General features: G+C 52.6%; 2 protein-coding genes across 3 annotated transcripts; both read left to right on the top strand.

Moving 5' to 3' along the window:
- Positions 1-4,859: 4,859 nt before the first annotated feature.
- Positions 4,860-6,167, top strand: LOC128827488 (interferon-inducible GTPase 5-like). The gene has a single exon (XM_054011395.1). The coding sequence runs from the start codon at positions 4,860-4,862 to the stop codon at positions 6,165-6,167; it is 1,308 nt and encodes a 435-aa protein (XP_053867370.1).
- Positions 6,168-8,850: 2,683 nt separating this feature from the next.
- On the top strand, positions 8,851-19,029 carry LOC128826825 (intelectin-like protein). Of its 2 annotated transcripts, none has more exons than XM_054010322.1 (8): positions 8,851-8,967; positions 10,150-10,213; positions 11,559-11,717; positions 13,387-13,634; positions 14,016-14,174; positions 14,995-15,115; positions 16,763-16,866; positions 18,753-19,029. In XM_054010322.1, the coding sequence occupies exons 1-8, from the start codon at positions 8,917-8,919 to the stop codon at positions 18,903-18,905; spliced, it is 1,059 nt and encodes a 352-aa protein (XP_053866297.1). In that variant the 5' UTR covers positions 8,851-8,916; the 3' UTR covers positions 18,906-19,029. The 2 variants fall into 2 exon arrangements, with proteins under 2 accessions (XP_053866297.1, XP_053866298.1); XM_054010323.1 differs by having other exon boundaries at positions 8,908-8,967; positions 10,125-10,213.
- Positions 19,030-20,950: the final 1,921 nt, after the last annotated feature.

The raw sequence follows: 20,950 nt of genomic DNA, 5'->3' as shown, positions 1-20,950 counted from the left end.
GCATTTTTCCTCTTATAGTGAGGGCCTGCCGTTTTGGTATGAGAGATCACTCACGCAGTGCCAGGCAACAGATTTCGGCTTGCAGGCAGCCATGGTAAGCCACAGCCTTTTGGCTTTTTTAACCTTCTTAACATGTGGGAATGGTTTCAAACAGCAGCGCCCTCATTTCCCATATCAAGGATGAATTGGGTTGGCCATTTAAAATGGGTTTGCAATGTAAAAGGAGGGGCTGCAGTTTCCGGGTTAACATGCAGCACAAACCCAAGTAACCCCCCCCCCCAATTCTCTGGGATGATCACTTCACCCCCTCCCCCCACCGCGTGGTTAACAGCGGGAACATTTCTGTTCAGAAGAGCAGGAACGGGCACCTCTGAATGTCCCCTTAATAAAATCACCCCAGTTCAACCAGGTGACCGTGAATGATATCACTCTCCTGAGGATAACAAAGAGAGATAAGGAATGGATGTTGTCTGCATGCCAGCAAACACCGGGACCATACGCTGCCATGCTTTGTTATGCAATGATTCCAGACTACGTGCTACTGGCCTGGCGTGGTAAAGTGTCCTACCATGGCAGACGGGATAAGGCAGCCCTCCCCAGAAACCTTTTGCAAAGGCTTTGGGAGTACATGAAGGAGAGCTTTCTGGAGATGTCCCTGGAGGATTTCCGCTCCATCCCCATACACGTTAACAGACTTTTCCAGTAGCTGTACTGGCCGCGATTGCTAGGGCAAATTAATCATTAATCATTAAACACGCTTGCTTTTAAACCATGTGTAATATTTACAAAGGTACACTTACCAGAGGTCTCCTGTGTGCCCTCAGGGTCTTGGGTAAGTTCGGAGGTTACTGGTTCCAGGTCCAGGGTGACAAACATATCCTGGCTGTTGGGGAAACCGGTTTCTCCGCTTCCTTGCTGCTGTGAGCTACCTACATTACCTCCATCCTCATCTTCCTCATTCCCTGAACCCTCTTCTCTGTGTGTTTCTCCAGTGAAGGAGTCATAGCACACGGTTGGGGTAGTGGTGGCTGCACCCCCTAGCATGGCATGCAGCTCCGCGTAGAAGCGGCAAGTTTGTGGCTCTGCCCCGGACCTTCCATTTGCTTCTCTGGCTTTGTGGTAGGCTTGCTGTAGCTCCTTAATTTTCACGCGGCACTGCTGTTTGTCCCTGTTATGGCCTCGGTCCTTCATGGCCTTGGAGACCTTTTCTAATACTTTGCTATTTCTTGTACTGCTACGGAGTTCAGCTAGCACTGATTCATCTCCCCATATGGTGAGCAGATCCCGTACCTCCCGTTCGGTCCATGCTGGAGCTCTTTTGCGATCCTGGGACTCCATCACGGTTACCTGTGCTGATGAGCTCTGCGTGGTTACCTGTGCTCTCCACGCTGGGCAAACAGGAAATGAAATTCAAACGTTCGCGGGTCTTTTCCTGTCTACCTGTTCAGTGCATCTGAGTTGAGAGTGCTGTCCAGAGCGGTCACAATGAAGCACTGTGGGATAGCTACCGGAGGCCAATAACGTCGAATTCCGTCCATACTACCCCAATTCCGACCCGCAAAGGCCGATTTTATCGCTAATCCCCTCGTCGAAGGTGGTGTAAAGAAACCGGTTTAAAGGGCCCTTTAAGTCGAAAGAAAGGGCTTTGTCGTGTGAATGTGTCCAGGCTTAATTCGATTTAACGCTGCTAAAGTCGACCTAAACCCGTAGTGTAGACCAGGCCAAAGAAATACAAGTTACTTCAAAAAGCATCTGCAAGCATCTTTCCCAGCTTCTGCAAGCATTCTCTTATCTAGCAAGGTCAAGCAACCAAGCGCCTGACTGTTTCAGCTAGTATATTTTTTCAGTAGGCCTCGCTGGTTGCTAAGCAGAACAGGCCATCAAGGCAAACTCATCAGGAGATTGAAATGATTAAGATGATTGTGGTTTTGAGTATGTCTTGCTGGGGGATGAATGTTAAAAAGAAAGCACTGCAAAACAGGGCTCTGGTGCCAATGAACGGAATGCTAATAGAAAAAAGAAAAGAAAAGAAAAGAAAAGAAAAGAAAAGAAAAGAAAAGAAAAGAAAAGGCATTGGACTGTAGGCCTGGCTTGACATGAGCAATTAATGTGGGGGAGGCCTGTAAAACAGGATTAGGGAGGTAAATAGATCACCCAACTGAACACACAATGTCTGTGCAAAATAAGGGCTTGTGTATACTCATGGGCGGCCCCCGGCTCTGCCCCTTTGTTACCCGGGGTTCTTTCAACCCAAAGCTCTTGGTAACTTTTACTCTGTGCGAGGTGGTGTCAGGAATCAGGGAAGACACAGCCGTCCGACTGATAGATGGCTGGCACAAACAGGACAACACAAGAGTGCTTTCACTTAAAGCTAAACTTTACTTAGTCTCAAGCACTTACAGGTTAGTCCGCAACAAGACTAGTAAAACACCCCCAACCCTTGATAATTACCGAAGCTGAGTGTGGCTCTCGAGTGAAACAGTGGCAGGCTTCTGGTGGCCAAATCTTCCATCTGCTGGTGGGGACCACCAGATGTATCCAGAGGGAGAGTCCAAAAAGAGTCCCCAAACGAGTCCAAGAATCTCAAGCTTTTTTCCCCTTATATATAAATTAGTATTAGAATGACATGTCCCTTAAAGAAAACTTGTTAAGTAAGCAGTTCCAATGGGCAAGCAAGAGGTTCCTTCTGATTATTGATTAACCGGGTGTGGGTTTTTCCAGAGTTTGCAACCTTGAGACCCCAATAGACATTCCTGGGGCACATCCTGCTCTTCTAAAATACATGGATCAGCAACTTCAACACAATTCTTATCAGGAAGGACGCGGGGTCAAGCTGCCCTTTCTGTGGCACCCAAACTCCCCTCCCCTCCTGCATTGGTCAAGCTGAGATTGCTTAATGGCCAATTTACAGCTTGCTGACTAGGCCGCCTTTAACAATAAGCCATAGTGGTTTCAAGCAATTTACTGGTTTGCCAAAATCTCCCCGTACACCTTCTGCCCGCGTCCCTACCCCGCAGCTGGAGCCCCAGGGCAGTCGAAGCCCTGAGCCTCCCCAACACCGCCCAGAAGTGCCCTGAGGCCCCCCCCGCCCACCTGCCCAGAGCTGCCCTGGGCCAGCCACAGCCACGCCATGCCTCCTCTTTCCAGAGCCCAAGCCGCTGCAGGAAAAGCCTCTCACTCTCACCTGAAGAAGCTTTGAGATGCCCCATACAGGTTCTGGGGCAGCTGAGGAGTTGGTATGTGTTACTCAGCTTCTGGGGCTCATCAGTAATCTCTCTGGAGTCCAGGGAGATTACTGATGAACCCAGGAAGCTGAATAGCAGATACCGCCTCCTCAGCCGTCCTGGAACCTGCATGCGGCATAATAGATCAAAAAACCCCCCTAACCTATTATACCCGCCACCCATGTGTACACTTCAATACTACAGTCACACAGCTGCACTGCTGTTGTGCTTCGGTGTAGACACACCCTTTGCCAACAGGAGGGGTCCTGGTCAATGGCCACGGCTCCTGGATGCTACCGTAATACACCTAATAACCAACGTACAGCGCCTAACACCATGGGTTCCTACTCCACAGCTGGGGATCCTGCCAGGCATCTTTTCACCATCCAGGGCCTGATTCCCCATTAAACCAAGGCCTCTTTGCAATACTCTAGCAGGGGAAAGGAGCCTTGGAGTGGGTCTCCTGTTTTGCAGGTCACTTTTAATTTCACTTCTAACTCTGTGGTTAGTTAATTAAGGCTCCTTAAGAGCTTGCAGATGCTCAGGTGAAATGGACGATTTAAGTGCAGCGTTATGGTTTGAAGGAGAAGAGTCACCACTAACTGTTTTGTTTCTACCTTCCATGCTCTGCCCTGTCTTATGCACATATTGGGTGGAGGGATACCCATTATACGTCGAATGGGCGAAGGGATACCCTTTATGCAAATCAGTGATGAGTCTGGTGACACTGCACCACAGCCACTGACATCACATAAGAAGGCACAGTCAGCCAATCAGCATGTGGCTATAAGATGTGCTCATATTCCACGGCAGACACACCTGGGGATAAGATACTGGGGGACCCTCGGGCAGAGCTGAGGCCAGAAGCCAGCCCGGTGTGAATGGGAGTAACCCGCTCTGAGGTGTGGGCAGAAGCTGGTTCCCTGGTGTATTAAACAACACCAGCCTGAACCATCTCTGCACCCAGAGTTTCCTGGGGAGGGCAGGTGGGTGAGGGAACTCAGAGGCTGGGAGTGAGGACATCTGAGTTCGATGTACAGCTCTGGGAGTGGAGTGAGGTCTGGTGGTTAGAGCGGGGTGGGACTTTCACCTTTAATAATGTAACTGTCAGAGTAAGGGATCTTCGCTCAGTCTGACCCTCAGCTTCCATCTTCTCTCAGCCCCACTGGGAGTCACCAACTTCCTCCTTGATGGCTCTTCCCCATTCTGTGGTGCTGGCGTTGGTGAAAGATTCCTCCTTGCTTGTTACCTCACAGGATTATTTGGTGCAGCAGAAATGGCTTCACTTCTGCTCTTGCTTCAAGCCCACGCCCTTCCCCCCAGCCAGCCCATGCTGGTGTCTGATGCTCTGGGAAGCCAGAGGGGTGGGAGCTGCCATAGGCCAGGCCAGAGGAGATAGAGGCTGAGGGAGTGGGGGGGATCCCAGCCGAGGAGAGGTCTGGAAGTGAGGGAGAGGCAGGAGCTGTAATAGCCCAGGCCGGAGGAGATGGAGGCCAGGGTGGGAATCTCCACTGAGGGGGAACTGGATTCATGGGAGGTCAGAGGGGAGGGAGCTGCCATTGGCCAGGCCAGAGAAGATGAAGGCTGGGATGGGGTTGGGTCTCCGGGAGGAGCTGCCCAGAGACAAAGACCTAGATGAGGGTTTCAGCGGTTCAGCATTCCCAGGAACTCAGACAAGAACTGGCTTTTCCCTCTGTAAGACAGGGGCTGCAGCAGCTTGCCAGAGCCGACATGGCCTCACAGAGCAGTGAGGACATCATCAAGCTGTCGAGGGAGGAGCTGGAGGCCCTGAAAGCTGCCTTTGAGGAGGGGAACCTCGCCGGAGTAGCCTCCAGGCTGCAGGAAATGTTGGAGTCGCTGGAGAGCATCCAGTTGGATGTGGGCATCACGGGCGAGACCGGCTCCGGGAAGTCGTCCTTTGTCAACGCCCTGCGGGGCCTGGGCGATGAGGATGCAGGTGCCGCCCGCACCGGTGTGGTGGAGACCACCAGGGAGCCGACTCCATACCAGCATCCCTGGTACCCCAACGTGACCATCTGGGACCTGCCGGGGATCGATACACCCGATTTCCACCCCGATGCCTACCAGGAGCAGGTCGGCTTCTCGCGCTACGACATCTTCTTCATCATCGCCTCGCAGCGCTTCACCGCCAACCACGCTGCTCTGGCCTGCCACATCCAGGCCATGGACAAGAACTTCTACTTTGTCCGCTCCAAGGTGGATGTAGACCTGGATTCCTCCCTCAAGCGCCGGCCATCCAGCTACAGCGAGGTGGGGGTGCTGCAGGAGATCCGACAGAACTGCCTGGAGGGTCTGCGGGCCCAAGGCATCCACTCGCCCCAAGTCTTCCTCCTCTCGGCTTTTGATCTCAGCAAGTACGACTTTCACCTCCTGGGGGAGACGCTGGAAAGGGAGCTGAGCCACCACAAGCGGCATGCCTTCCTGATGGCCCTGCCCAACATCTCCCTGCACATCCTGGAGAAGAAGAAGGCTGCCATGCTGAAGCAGATGTGGCTGGTCTCCACCATGGCCTGTGGTGTCCACGCCACGCCCATCCCAGGGCTCCTGATCTCCTGCGATGTGGACATCCTGGCCAGGACCCTGCAAGGTTACTGCAAGAGCTTTGGCCTGGATGACGACTCTCTGGAGAAGCTGGCAGCAAAAGTGGGGCAGCCGGTGGGACAGATGAAGGCTGTTATCGAGGCACCACTGGCCCAGGAGATCTCCAACAGCCTGGTGGTGCAGCTGCTGATACAGGCAGGTGGCAAGGTGCCAAAGCTATCCAAGGAGGTGCTGCGCTCTGTCCCTGTGCTGGGCTCCATGGCCTCTGGAGCACTGTCTTTTGCCACCGCTTACAAGATGCTGAGGAGTTTCATGGATGAGGTGACTGCCAGTGTCCAGAGGGTGCTGATCAAAGCCTTCGAGGTGGATGCTGAGAAATGAGCCAGAGAGGAGGAGAGAGAAAGATCAAGACACCTTCTAGGGAGGGAAAGTGGAGACAGGACCCCGACATCCCCAGGAAATCCCCCGAGCTTCCTACCAAATGTCAGAATTTCATTCCCTAGCTGGATAGAAAATACAACAATGAATTTCTAAAGATTCTGTTGCAGTTACTTTGCTTTTTAAACCTCAAATATCAGATCTGGTTCTGCTCTCACTGACACTGGTGCAAACCGTAAATCCATTGTAAATATGTTGTCATAAACTGGGGGTATCGCCACTATCAGTAAACACCTAATTGTAAAATGGGCATAACTCTGGTGTAAACTGGGAAGAACTCCATTGTACATACATAGTTTAAAGCTGTGAGGAGCTCCATTAGATGTAAACCAGAGACAGATTTTAAGTGAGTACAAGCAGTGAGGCATAAAAGTCAGAAATGGTTACAAGAAAAATAAAGATAAAACACTTACTAGTGTTTAATTTACCAAACTGTATTAGATTCAAGCAAAGTTTCTCACCGCATGCTCCAGCAGATTACTGACCGAACTCTCAGATCAGGACCTCTCCCCTGAAGTCCAATGGCTGTTCTCCTTTGTCTTCTTAGGTATGATGCCAGAGACAGATAGGGAGTGAGACGAGGGGTGTCTTGGGGTACCCACCCCTTCTTTTTCTAGTCCTGACCCCCTTTGAGAAGCATTTCCAGCTGGGAGCCAGGCAACAGGCAGGCTGGTAGAGAAAGAAAATTTCAGGCTGTTTCTTTGCTACGCTGTAGATTTTTGTCCCTGCCCCCTTCCTCGCCAAAGGATGGCCACTTAGCAGGTATGTTCATCAGCCTTGTTGGCAGATGGCTGAGGAGTCAGTTTGCCCTTTGTCTCTGAGGAATTGTTTAGCCACTCCCCGGACTAATCTGGGAAACACACTTCAGTCATGATTTCAGATTGTGTCCATAACTTTACATATAACGCTGCTACGTGAATTTTGCCATGATGTTACTGATCAGCAAGTTATCAGTTTTTAACTGATACCTCACAAGGCATACCTTGTACAGACACTCTTACAATAGTCTGTAGGGTGTGAACACTGGTATTTTCTGTCACAATGGGGCACCGACACACCCCAGACATGAGACATGGGACTAAAGGATACTGGTGAGTAGACAGTGGGGACTGGAGCAGAAAGGATATTATACCGCAAAGAGACAGCTGTGTGATCCTGTGGTGAGTGGGAATCTAGCAATCTAGGTTCTAGTCCCAACTTTGCCACTGACCTGCTGGATGACCCCAGGCGAGTCCCTTCTAGTCTTTGGGCCTCAGTTTTTCTCTGTAAATTGGGATACTGATGTTGATTCCTTTTGGAAAGCACAGCACTTTTGATCTGGGTATCCCTGATCTCGTGCTGTGCGAGAGCGAACCATTCTAACTGAAAGATGAACAATGACAAATTAAATAAATTCTTCTGATTGTTCTTAGTGGCCAGAGGCATTTCTGAACATCAAGCATGTGACGGTGTGGGAATGTTCCATAATATTTTGTATTAATATTGTGTGTGCCTCAGTTTCCCCATATGGTGCTTGGTTAACTAGGTAGTGGGAAAAGGTTGTTTGCTCATTGCAGAGACCCAGCGATACAGACGTGACTGATGTCTAGCTGTTTAGAGCCTGGAGCCCCAAGCCCATGGAGAGTCTGAGAAGACAAAGGCCACTCGAATTGCCCAGACATTTGGCACTTAGCGATTAATGACCATGGATGGCCTACCCTCCGCAGGAAGCCAGTCAGGTGTGACCAGCTGGAGAACAAAGGGCTAAGGAGGTGAGGTCAGGTGACAATGTTTGCCCTGGAACAGAAACAAAGTATGGAAGAAGGGCCCAATGGGGATGTGAAGTATGGGCTGCTGGAAGCAAGAGACGCTCCTGGACTGGGACTGAAGAGGGGTCAGAGGGCTCTGTGCTTTGGGCTGACCCAGATGGACCAGGCTGTAACTTTCAATTCTCTTGGCTAACCAAGGACCTGCCACACTGTGTTCCAGATGGCTAATAAACCCTGCTGCTCTCACCACACTGGCTGAGAGTCACTGCGCATGCTGAAGGTGGGGGTGAATTGCTCCCTTTGGGTGTTCAAGTCTGTCTCAGGGTCCAACTCAGCTGGACTCGTGTGACGCAGGGATGCTGAAGGCTCTGAGGTTCGGCCTAAGGTGGCGGTGAATCCAAGTGGCTTCCCCTAGTGAGAGCATGACCCTAAAGCGGGTTGGGTGTAGGGACTGTTCCAGAGCTGTGACAAAGGGCAGAGACACTGCTTAAATGAAACCTAAATAGCCACGTTCCTGCTTTAACCTGTCTTGTTATTATAGCAGTGGAGGATCTACAGAGCTCCAACTTCCTTCTTGGCTTCATCAGGACCATTCAACTCCACCACCTGAATCAACATTCAGCCCCAGCATGCAAATAATCAGTGATAATGCAGTAATATCAGGCCCGTCATGTGCTATTGCATCAACCTGGAGTTTCCTGGGTGGACTGCTGGACCTTGTTTTGAAGGGCAATACATTCAGATACCTGGAACATGAACTAGATTTGACCCTGTTTAATGTTTCTGCTGGAAACCCTCTGCCCAGCCCCTGCATACGTGGCTGGAGAGTTCTGGTATTTGTAAGCTGTGTTTGCTTTTATTGGGTGGCTCCACTCCCTTTAAAAGTTAGATCTGCGACTGGTGCATCAGAGGAATCGCTCTGTCTCTCTGGTCAGAAGCTTCTGATGCTGAAATCTGCTGTTAGACACCTCAGCGACACTGGAACTGGGAATCAAGTGAGTCCTGACCCTTCCCTTAGTACATTACTCTGCGATGTCACGTAGCAGTAGTTGTGATATGTCAACATGACAATAGTAGCTTTAAAAAGCCCAAGACGTTGGTTTCTCTACATCTGTAAAATGAGGATAACACTACTGAGCTGCTCTGTAAAGTGCTTTGAGATCTACTCATGACAGCACTAGACATTATTATTACACAGCATCAGCATGGGTTTGTCTGGCTCCCCAGCACCACAGCACACATGAGCCTCAATGCACTAATCCTCAGAGCACCTGGTGAAGTAGGGACGGTTCTCGCCCATTTTACAGCTGGGGAGCTGAGCCCAGAGAGAACCCATCACCTGCCCAAGGAGTCAGTGACAGAGGGGGGAATTGAACCCAGCTCTCCTGAATCTGAGCCTTAACAAGCCCCCTCTGCCTGCCTCTAGCACTGGGTAGCTGTGCTGCAGGGCCCTCTGGCTGGGCTCGTGAAGCTGTGGCCATGCAGTGGGAGGGAAGATGCCAGGGCATGAGTGAAATGTGCTGGTGTCGATTCTGCTGCAAAGCAAGGAGAGAGACTCCTAGAAAAAGGTCTGAATTGGGGTTTGGGTACTGATCCCCTCGCTTCCCTTCCCTGGACCTGATCCCAGCGCTGACTGCAGCCAGTGTGAGGCATTCCATTGACTTCAATGGGCTTCAGGTCAGGGTCTATCTGCCTCAGTCTCCCCAACTACAAAATGGGTATACTGAGACCTGGCCACCCTGCAGCGTTGATGCGAGGCTCAGTTAGCAGAAGAAGTGCAGGAGGAAGGCTTGCTCTGTGCACATGATGCTACCTGGAGTCCTCCCAGTGCCCCGTGCAGCACTCCCCTGGTGCTCCCCTCCCAGCCCTGCTCACCTCAGCTTCCCATCCCACAAGCCCATCACTGAACCATTGCTGAGCCCTCAGTGGGCTCTGAAGATGAAAACTGCTCTAAGGATATCACTGCAAGGCCAACCCCACTCCGGCAAACCCCCGCTGAACTCAAGGGCTGCAGGGAGTTAGTGCCAAGGGCAGGTTATGCAGAGAGCCAGGGCAGCCCTGGGAGCAGGAGATTTGGGGAGAAGCTGCCCCCCACCCCCACCTCCTGTGCTCTGTGACACTAACTAGCCCCAGCCTGGCTATTAACCAGCAGATCTACTGTTTTCTCTGCTGCAAAGTCAACAATGAAGCAACTCGCTCTCCTGCTGCTCCTCATCTCAGTGACCAGGGCGACCCCTTGCGGTAAGTGGCTGTTTCGTTTTCCTCTTCTGGGAACTAATTCTCCCGAACTCTGACCCTGCCTCTGGGGCCAGGGCTGTGATACATGCAAGGGAAGAGCTGGGCGGGTTGCTACAGGGGAGGCTTTGCTGATACACAAGTGAGGCAATAGTGACCCCAACTGGCAGGCAGCCTCCTTCCACCCCTGGTTCATAATGTTGCCAGCACAGAGTGCCCGAGGCAAAGCAACAGCGGGGTTCGTTGCCCGGTGTGCTTCGCGCCAATAAACACACCAGGGGGAGAAGCAAACAAAGTTTATTTGGAGTCCCAAAGCGGTGCTAGGAGACAGGCACGTCTCAGATCAAGCACACTAACAGGAACAGTTTTTCTTCTTTTATACATTTTGCAGTTAAGCCTCACCCCCCACCTTTCCCCTCTAGCCCTCCCTTTCTCCCCCCCCCCATTCCTCCCTCTACCCCTCCCGTCCCTGATAATAGTTACTAAGCAAATAACAATTACATTTAAGCAGTTAAGTCATTCTTGGCAGCTATAAGCCTAGCTTGTTAGTAACTTCTTTAAACCGTTATCTTGTCCTTTTTCCCTTCAGCCAGAAACATGCAGGCCTCATTATTACTGCTTGAGCAGGGGGTTGCACACAGATAACTGGTTGCTTATATATTCCAATTGCACCTGGCTTTTGAGGTTGATTAGAGTTTAAACATGGAAGGATAGAGTTTGGTTCACTTAGGCCTAGTGCAGGAAGGCTTCATTGACACTTAGTGGCCTTCCACCCTCCCAAGTTACCTAGGGTGAGGCCTAGTGACGTCAACAATAAGGAACCTGCTCCAGTGAATTTCTTCTGTACATATCCTGGAGCCCAGGTTTGCAGAGGTGGCAGGGGCGGCTCCAGGCACCAGCGCACCAAGCGCGTGCCTGGGGCGGCAAGCCGGGGGGGGGGGGGGGGGGCAGCCTCAGGCTGCCTTCGGTGGCATGCCTGCGGGAGGTCCGCCGGTCCCGCGGCTTCTGCGGCAATTTGGCAGCGGGTACACCGAAGCCGTGGGACCGGCGGACCTCCCGCAGGCATGGCGCCGAAGGCAGCCTGCCTGCCGTGCTTGGGGCGGCAAAATACATAGAGCCGCCCCTGAGAGGTGGGCACCTAAAGGGATTACTTTTATTACTCTGTGTTACAGTCGTGCCTAGGTGCCCCAGTCCTGGACCCGGCCCCTGTGGTTCCAGGCGCTGTACAAACCCAGAACAGCACCTAATGGCTGACAATCTAAGTATAAAAAGTTTCACTCTGAAGTCGTTCTGGCCCCATACATGGTAACAGAGAAAACTCCTAACTAACCCCAAGTCACCCCCTGTGCAGCCGAGAGCGTGGGTGTTGCTGAACTGAAACTCGCCATCCGTGACCTGCTGGAGAACTGGGAAGACACGTCCTGCTCCCAGAGTGGCCAGAGCGGCCAGAGCTACCAGAGCCTGCCCCGCAGCTGCAAGGAAATTAAAGCCACCCGGGCCAGGGCTGGAGGTGAGTGCGGAAGAAGCATCCCTGGACCTGCAGAAGCTGCTTTGCCTCTGCTAGGTGCCTGCTCCAGACCCAGTGTAAAGGCCACAGCTGGGTCCAGTCCGTTCAGATGCACCCGGGCATCTCTGTGCTGGGAGCAGGGGCACCTGCCTGCCCGTGGGCACAGTAGGGAACCGCATTACCAGAGCTGGCTGTGAGACACTCTGCTAGCCCTGCCAGCCCCAGCAGGCGGGAGATGTGCTGCAGCTGACAGCTCCCTCCTGCTCCAGCCTGTCTGCCTTGTCAGCAAACTCCTCAGGGCCCAACCAGCCTAAACCTCGCCTAGCCGGTAACTCAGTGAACTCCAGCCCCCGAGCTCCGTGGAGACGTCTCTCTAGCACTGCACAGGACAGGATTGACACGAGAACTCAGCTCTCTGCCACACCCTGCTGCTCAGGCCCCCGCCACACACAGCAGCTGCCGGCAGAGAAAAGCTCATTGGGGCTTGTGACGGTGCGGGACTCACCCCTGTGGCGCCTCCTGCTGGCTGGCGCAGGGAATTAGCTTTCCAGCCCTCAGAGCACCCTCTGCAGGCTGGTGTCCTGCTGCTGCTGTGTTCCTCCCAGCACCCCGGTGCCCTCTGCCCTAGGGTGCTGCCTCTCCAGGCAATACCCCACAGATCTGGGTCTCCCCTCCCCGGGGAACCCCCACCCTCTATCCCCACCTTGCCTCAGCCTACAATCACCCCGCTACAGGGCTCCTGCTGCCTCATCAGGGGCCGGCTGGTCTCCCCCAGCAGAGAGTTTCAGAGGCACAAGTGGCACAGAGGCGCCCAATTCCCATTGCCCAGCGTGTGTCTCTGAAAATCTGCTCCCCCCCCCATGGACCGTGGCATGAGTCTCAGCTGGAGGAAGGGCATGCAGGACTCAGACAGGGACCCAGAGGCTGCTCTTGGGGCTGAGCCCCTCCAGTGCCAGGCGACGACCAGGCCGGGGCGGGTGCTCAGCACCTTTGACAGTCCGGGTGTAGCCAGTGGGTGGCAGATTCTTTGCCTGGCTCTGTTCCACCCATTGTTCCACCCCCAGACCGAGTCACCGCAGGCTCAGGCCCAAAAGAGGGACACAGCGCGGGGACACAGACAGCAGTAGGGGCAGGGGGCTCTGAATGAGCCCTGGGGCCTTTCCTGAGCACAAATTGCCCCCGGGCCTGATTCTCGGTTACACTTAGGCCTGGTCTACGCACGGCGTCTGTGCCGGTGTCACTGTGACGGGTCGGGGGATGGGTTTTCCTGATATATTGATACCAATCCAGCCCCGGTGTGAACACAGTTATACTGGGGGAAAGGTGCCTTAGACAGGGACAGCCGATTTCCCTCCCCATGGGAATGGCTATCCCAGTATAAAGCCCCTTGTGTGGAAAGGCTCAGTCCATGTCCTCTGGGAGTCCCTGTAATTTGCACTCACTTCCTGCTGCCAAGGGGCTTTAGTGTCCCTGGGAATCAGGCTGCTGTGCTCCCGGATGCAGGGGCACGTCCTGCTCCAGTGACTCCGGGTGTGGGCCCTGCTGCAGGGCACTAGAAACTCCTCACCTGGGCGTTGCCCATTTAATGGCTGGCTCCGAGAGGGCCCTGCCCCTTTCCCCAGCCCTGGCTGACCAGCTCAGTGCTCCCCACTTCCCACCCCGCCCCCTGCAGATGGGATTTACACCCTGCGCACCGAGAACGGCGAGACCTACCAGACCTTCTGCGACATGACCACTAAGGGGGGCGGCTGGACCCTGGTGGCCAGCGTGCACGAGAACAACATCTATGGCAAGTGCACCAATGGCGATCGCTGGTCCAGCCAGCAGGGGAGCGACGTCAACTACCCAGAGGGAGACGGCAACTGGGCCAATTACAACACCTTCGGCTCTGCGGTGGGCTCCACCAGCGATGACTACAAGGTGGGGTCCCCTTCTCCATGGCCAATAGCTACGTGCTGGGGAGAGAGGGTGCGTTAGAATGTGGTTGAATGCACATGGGCAGGTGGGGGACATGGGCATGGGGGTTATATGGGGGGATGGCCCAGTGGTCAAGGCAGTGGTGTAGGGCTAGGCAGCCCTGGCTTCCATTCCCTGCCCTGCCACAGGCCCCCAGTGTGACCTAGGGCAAGTCACCTAGTCTCTGTGCCTCCGTTCTCCCCCGTACAATGGGGAAGGTGCTTCTCTGCCTCGCGGGGCGGGTGTTACAATAAATATACCACAGCTGGTGATGTGCCCAGATGCCCGGTGATGTAAGTACCTGGGATGTGGTTAAGAAGTTTCATCTGGGTCCTCGCTTTTCAGAACCCTGGTTATTATGATCTCCAAGCCCAGGACCTGTCTGTGTGGCACGTAACTAACAAGACGCCTCTGAAGGAATGGAAGAACAAGTCCATCCTGAGGTACCACACCGAGACCAGCTTCCTGTCCTCAGAAGGGGGGAACCTCCTCAAACTCTACCAGGTGATGGCACTGGGCTGGGGCTTTGGAGGGGTGTGTGCAGGAGGGTCCGGGTGGCTCTGCTGGCCCCAGTTTAGATGGAGGAGCTGGGGTGAGCAAATTCTCAACATTCTAAAAGTGCTCCATGCTGGGGGGCCGATAATGGGACAAGGAGCCTTCCCCTAGACACAGCCTGTTGGAATCTGACTGTGACCTTGGTGTGAGATGAGTTGGCTGGTCTCAGGCAACTGCTGGTGTTCATGTCCCAAACCAGCCACATCTCTTGTCTCTGACCTGCTGACAGACTCAGCAGAGAGGCTGAATGGGCCACGGAGACTGACCCCACCTCACACCCTGGAGATGGGGGCCATTGGACACAGGTGATTTGGTGCTAGACCAGGCCCTCTACTCACCCTTGAGCCCGGTTTTGGGGTTCAGGCGTCCTACCAGGGATATTTCCTCAGTGCCAGGGTGGTGGGCAATGGTGCTGGACACATGCTGATTCTCACCTATTATCATTTACCGCCTGCATTGTGCTAGCCCCTAGGAAACTCCCCCCCCACAGACAAGGGCCCCACGGTGCTAGGTGCTGTACGGACCCAGAACAGAACAACAGTCCCTGTCCCAAAGAGGCTGAGATAAATGGTACCTTGACATGCCAGATTTCTCTGCCCACTGCTGCGGTCACTGCTGTGCCCTAGGGCTGGCCTGTGTGGGCAGCGGCACTGACTGAACTAATCACCCAGCGAGCATGTGTCAGTGAAGCTGCCTCGTCTGTGCTGGAGCTGCCCTGCCACAGGGACAGAAACTAACGCTGGATTCTCGCTGTGTTTGTGTCTCCCAGAAATACCCAGTGAAATACGGCACCGGCGTCTGCAAGACTGACAATGGCCCCGCCGTGCCCGTCATCTACGACTATGGCGATGCCCAGCAAACCGCCAACTATTACTCTCCAAACGGCCGAAGTAAGTCTGCAGTGAGCATGCGGGTTCTGCCTCTCCAGCCGCACAGATCAGCCCTGCCCAAGGCTTAAATTCTCACTCCTGGGGGAATTCTGTGCCAAAACATTAAAAATTCTGCACACAATATTTTAAAATTCTGCAAATGTTACTTGTCACGCCAGTTTCAATTATTTTGGTAATTTATTTCAAAATACCTGTCAGCAAGTCTGTCTGTAACAATACAGAAACACAAATATTTTCCCCCAGGAGTAGAGAGTTAAAGAAACCCCTATGACAACCCAGATCCTGCTTCTCTACCTCCTCTCTCCCAGACGGGGGGGACAGACAGTCACACCCCCTTCCTCCCAGAGCACAGCCGCGGCCCCCCCCTAGACAATATACCCAAACCCCCTTCTCCCCACAGAGCCCAGCCACGGCCCCCTTTGCCCAGATACCCACACCCCTTCCCCGCAGAACCCAGCTGCAGCGCCCCCCCAGCCCAGGCACCCATTCACCCCCTCCTCCTCCTCAGAGCCCAGGGATCCAAAGGGAGTCACAGCCTAATGCTGGGGCCCGGGCAGGGCTTGCACAGAGTTTGCTGTGCGCTGCCTCCTTCCCTTCACTGCCAGGAACCCTGTAGCTCTCTCCCTGCCCCCGGCAGTGTCTTCTATGTGTGAGCTGGGCTAGGCTGGGTCCAGCAGCCCCTACTGGTGGCCAGCAGCACTGCAGACCATTTCTGTGGGGGAAAGGAAATTCTGCACAAAAAACATTAATTTCTGCAAAATTCTGCATTGAGCAGTGCCACAGAATTCCTCCAGGAGTATTTCCCAGAGGCCCCCCCCCCCATGTGTCCACCCCCAACATGGTGTAAGAGCTCCAGAGGTGTGTGAAAATATTCACCAGAGCTCTGCTCTAGACAGCTCTCTCTGAATTTAAGTCCTGGGCCTGTTCCAGTCCGGATAATCTTTGTTTAGAGCTGTGATACTCATACCTCAGAGGTTCAGGAGTCAAATTAGTGATCAACATTACCCACAAGAGCCACAGGAGTGTGAATTCATTGTTTCATTTACTGTAATACTAGTCGTATTTAAACAGTATGACAGGCAAAATATGTATATATTATTCTCACAGGAAATAAGTTAATAACCTATTGCCAGTTGATAACTTATCTGGTTAATAACATAGTAAAAGCATCCTGATTGGTTAATAACTTAGATTGGTTAATAATTAAATCAAACAGTGTTTCAATATCATGTGCAGTAAAGAGTTGTAGGAGACACATTGAAGAGCCACTTGCGGCTGGCAAGCTGCAGACTGCGTATCACTGATTTAGAGAAAGGGAAAATGATGAAACAAGAGAGAGCAAATGGAAAATCCCCAGGAGAGAGCACGGTGTGTGTTCCCCACTTTAACATGCTACATGGCAACTGCACACAAACCAGCTCGTAGGAATTTAAAGATGCCCTGCAAGTGACAGAGCTGTGAACGGCCTGGATGAGACTGGTAATTCCTGATCATCTCTGGGGCTGGAGTTCCTGATCCTTAGTCCCCCATCATTCCCAGTTCACACATAGGGACTTACTGAAGGACCAGCTGAGATTGGACCACTGTTCCTTCTCTCTGCCTCTCCCTGGCAAACAGTGGTCCTGACCTGCCCTTTTCTGTCACCAGATGAATTCGTCCCCGGCTACATCCAGTTCCGCGTGTTTAATACTGAGAAGGCGGCCATGGCTCTGTGTGCTGGGGTGAAAGTCACCGGCTGTAACACCGAGCATGTGAGTATCTGGTCAGAGTGGGGGTTAGCGGTGGAGCAAAGGCCAGTGCTGATCAGCCTTGGGGCTGCCTAGTGTCACTGTCAGAGCTGGCCGGATGCACAAGAACTGCTTTTAGCTCGGCACTGGCGCAGGGTAGGTTCAGTTTGTGCTCTCTGTGCCAGCAGGGACAGCTGTACACATGGAGGCCCAGGACAGGCCAAGGGGGTGGATGTTAAATCTCTCTTTTGGGGAGACTTGCTGGGAGGGAACAGCTCAGAGGAGCTCTGTTGTCAGAAGCTGCCGTGGGCACTTAGCACCACTGGGAAGTTTTTCAAGGTGTAATTTCTGCCACCAGGGGTCCTGCAGCCAAAGCATCTGCCACAGGGAGCCAAGAGTGAATCAAACCTACTCACGGTCTGCTCCTGACCCAGAGAGGTCCATGGGTCTCTGAGTTGTAGCTATGGCCCTACCAAATTCATAGCCATGAAAAATGCATCATGGACTGTGAAATCTGGTTTCCCCCTGTGAAATCTGGTCTTTTGTGTGCTTTTGCCCTATACTATGCAGAGTTCCTGGGGGAGACCAGCATCTCTCAAATTGGGGGTCCAGAGCCAAAAAGCGAATTGCAGGGGTTCACAAGGTTATTTTATGGGGGTCCTGGTATTGCCACCCTTAAGTCTGTGCTGACTTCAGAGCTGGGAAGCTGGAAGGTAGCGGATATTGGCCAGGAGCCCAGCTCTGAAGGCAGCGCCCCACCAGCAGCAGCGCAGAAGTAAGGGTAGAAGTTCCGCAACGCCCCCTACAATAACCTTGTGACCCGCCCCCAACTCCTTTTTGGGTCAGGACCCCTACAATTACAACACCGTGAAATTTCAGATTTAAGAACCTGAAATTATTAAATTTATGATTTTTAAATACTATGACCATGAAATTGACCATAATCAACCATGAATTTGGTAAGGCCGTAGCTGTAGCATTTGTAATAATAATCCCTAGTTCTGGTATGGCGTTTTTCATCAAATCTTAAAGTGCTGTACAAAGGAGGTCAGTATCATCACCCCCATTTTACAGAAGGGGAAACTGAGGCACAGAGAGGCAGAGCCAGGAATAAAACCCAGATCACCTGAGTCCCAGTCTAGTGCTGTATCCACTAGGCCATGCTGCCTCCACAGCTCAAGACTTGATTTCTGTTCTAGGGTGTGATATACATCAATGCAGCCCCTTCCCCAGCAGCCCCTTCTCTGGTGCCGTCACAGATCCACAGATTCAAAGGCCAGAAGGGCCAGTATGATGGATCTTGTAGTGTGACATCCTGCATAGCACATGCCAGAGAAGCTCCCGCAGGGATTCCTGCATCAGGCTTTCTGGACCCTGCCAACCTTTCTAGTGCAGGGCTCCCCGAAACTCCTATGGTAAGGGATAAATTGTGAGCACCTTAGGGCATGGGCCGTATTTATGTTCTGTGTCGGTACAGCACCTAGCACCAGAGGGCCTGCCCAGGACTGGGGCTCTGAAGCGGTACTGCAGTGTAAATAATAAATAACTACAACAAAACCCAATGGCCTAAACTGGCCCTGCCCCTTGTACAGACGTTCACACCAGTGCAAAGAGAGTGGCAAACGCTGGCATCTGGGGGCCCATTGCACCGGAGTAAGTCAGGGCAGTGGAGGCTCTGGTCCCAAGAGTTAGGAAGAGATTTAAACCCTCATGCTTCAGGGCATTAGCTGACTTCTGACTGTGGGGGGTCAGGAGGTAACTTTCTCTGTGGGCAAATTATTCGCCAAGTGGCCATTGCAGGGTTTCTTGCACTTTCCTCTGAAGCAGCTGGCACTGGCCTGGAAACAGGAGAGCGGCTATATGGGCCCCTGCTCTGCTCCCATCTGGCAATTCCTCTGTTCTATCCTCAGCACTGCCTGGGTGGAGGAGGGTTCTTCCCAGAAGGGAACCCGATTCAGTGCAGCGATTTTCCTGCCTTTGCCTGGGATGGCTATGGAACCCATCAACACTGGAGTGTATCCAAGGAGATGATTGAATCCGCAGTGCTGCTGTTCTACCGCTGAGTCCGGAAAGGCTGGCGTGACCCAGGGAAGGACGCTGCTTCGCTCCAGCGGGAGCTGCTCCCTGGGAGGAGTATTGTGGCCTCAGCTGTAGACATCTGTGATGCAAATAAAAAAAAGTGAAGTGCGCTGGGGTCTCAGTGTGAATTACTCTCCTTGCGACCCAGAGAGGGCTGAGACGTTCTCAGCACCAGTCAGGATCAGGGACTGCTTTCATTACGAACACCTGGCCCTTAGCTAGCGCTCTGGGTTCCTAGATCTGAAAGCACTTTGCCAAGGAGGGCAGCGCATTTTTTCCTATGTTACAGACGCGGGGAATAAGGCCCAGGAGGTGATGAAGTTGTCACAGCTCCTGAGTTAACTGCACCTCTGACCTCTTCATGTCTCCTTGAGGACCCTGTGGCGGTACGATGCTCACCTCCACGGCGCCTGCTGGTCATCCAGGGAATTAGCTTTTTTGAAAGTAGAATGAATTATATTGTAAAAGTAGAATGGATTAAATAAATGCTGTATGTACCTTTAAGCAGAAATAAGGAATGCTGAAATACAGGTGTCAGGAACAGGAACATTAAGACATAAACAATGAGTCCACTTAAGCTAATGGTGGAACATTAGCTGGAGATCTGTAATTGAATATGTATGTCTAGCCTCAGGTAAACTTGTCAGTTCTGCTTTCTTTGTCCTCTTGTTAAGTTTGCACCCTTTTTACCTGTATAAAATAAGGTAGTGTGGGTCTTGGAAGAGGGGCTCACCTTATCTGAATGTATTAGCAGAGCGCTGTGCTAATAAACAGAGTGGTCTTGACAAATTGTGAGTCCTGATTCTAACTTTGACAATTTGGAGGTTCCACCGAGATGGCAACTGTCTTCACTGGGACCGTGTGATTCCTGACCGTTTTTGTAGGATGACCGTGGCAGCCGGCACCTGGACATTTGGCCCGAGCGGTCCTCCTCCTGAACGGAAGGGTGCACGACCACAGTGACGTCTACGCCATTGAACCTGTTGGTTCCCACTCTGTTCTGATAGGGATCCCAGGATCTGACATCAGGAATCTTGTCAGGTAATTATTTCTGTGTTTTGTCCGGACTGAGGACTGTCCTGTCTCTGTGTCTATCTGTCCTCCTGTGGAGTGTTTGAGTCTGGGTGCCGTCTCCGTCCGGGGATCGGCCGACCAAGGGGTTCCTGTCCCCGCGGTCTGAGTGAGTGAAATCTGCACAATCGCAGCCGCACCGCACCTTGGGTAAAACCCTTGGTGTGAAAGCAAGGGCGATTGAGGCAGTAGCCTGTGGGCTCCTTTTGTGTGTTGCACCGGGCATCGCTCTGACGAACCCGAATTTCCTTCTTGTGTGATTGGTGTGTGTAAAGTCCTCCTGTATGGGTAACAAGACGTCTAAGTCGGGACAATTCCCTAAAGGAACGCCGGCTCATTTTATGTATTTTAGGAAGGGTCCGGACTTCTGTAAATTTCTGGAAAAATGGTCTAGGCTAACTCAGGGAGATCCCAAAACTCAGTGGCCACTGTTAGGATCTTGGGACAAGGACCGAGTGGCCGTCTTAAAAGACAAACTCAGCCAATCTAAAACTAAATTGGCCAGAGGAGAGGTTGATTGTTTCATACAGTGGTGGGAAGAGGCAAATCATAGGTGGACAGAATCGAAACTTGCCTCTCTCAAAGATTCAAATGATAAGTTAAAAGCTTTATTGGAAGCCTCCTCTCCCACCACTAGACCGAATGCTCCCCTTTACCTCGTTCTTCGAGCAGACTCAGATCGATCCCACCCGCCTTCATACTCCCATCTCATTGTGAAAGAGGACGAAGAAAACCCCTTGTTAGATTCTGGGGACGATGATGAGGAAGACGCATTAATCGGCTTGGCAGCCTTGTGTTGGATCAATAGACAGTCACCAGCTTCCCCAGCTCAGGAACAACTTCCAGAGGTCTCCAGTTCAGACCCGTCCGGACCGTCCGATACGGCCCAGGCCCATTCCTCTGGTTCCGCTCCGCCCCGTAAAAGCTCGCGCTTGGGCCTTAAAAATATCCAGGCTCC

The sequence above is a fragment of the Malaclemys terrapin genome, chromosome 21 (genome assembly GCF_027887155.1).
Source record: "Malaclemys terrapin pileata isolate rMalTer1 chromosome 21, rMalTer1.hap1, whole genome shotgun sequence".
Taxonomy (NCBI): Eukaryota; Metazoa; Chordata; order Testudines; family Emydidae; genus Malaclemys; species Malaclemys terrapin.
Note: the sequence above shows the minus strand (reverse complement) of the source record. Positions and strands in the feature narration are given on the sequence as shown.

Bases quoted from the DNA above. Each gene is read 5' to 3' on its own strand.
- LOC128827488 (XM_054011395.1), top strand. From the start codon at position 4,860: ATGAGGGTTTCAGCGGTTCAGCATTCCCAGGAACTCAGACAAGAACTG.
- LOC128826825 (XM_054010322.1), top strand. From the start codon at position 8,917: ATGCTGAAATCTGCTGTTAGACACCTCAGCGACACTGGAACTGGGAAT. The intron at 13,635-14,015 runs GTGGGGTCCCCT...CTCGCTTTTCAG, and splicing joins CCACCAGCGATGACTACAAG to AACCCTGGTTATTATGATCT. The intron at 15,116-16,762 runs GTAAGTCTGCAG...TTCTGTCACCAG, and splicing joins TTACTCTCCAAACGGCCGAA to ATGAATTCGTCCCCGGCTAC.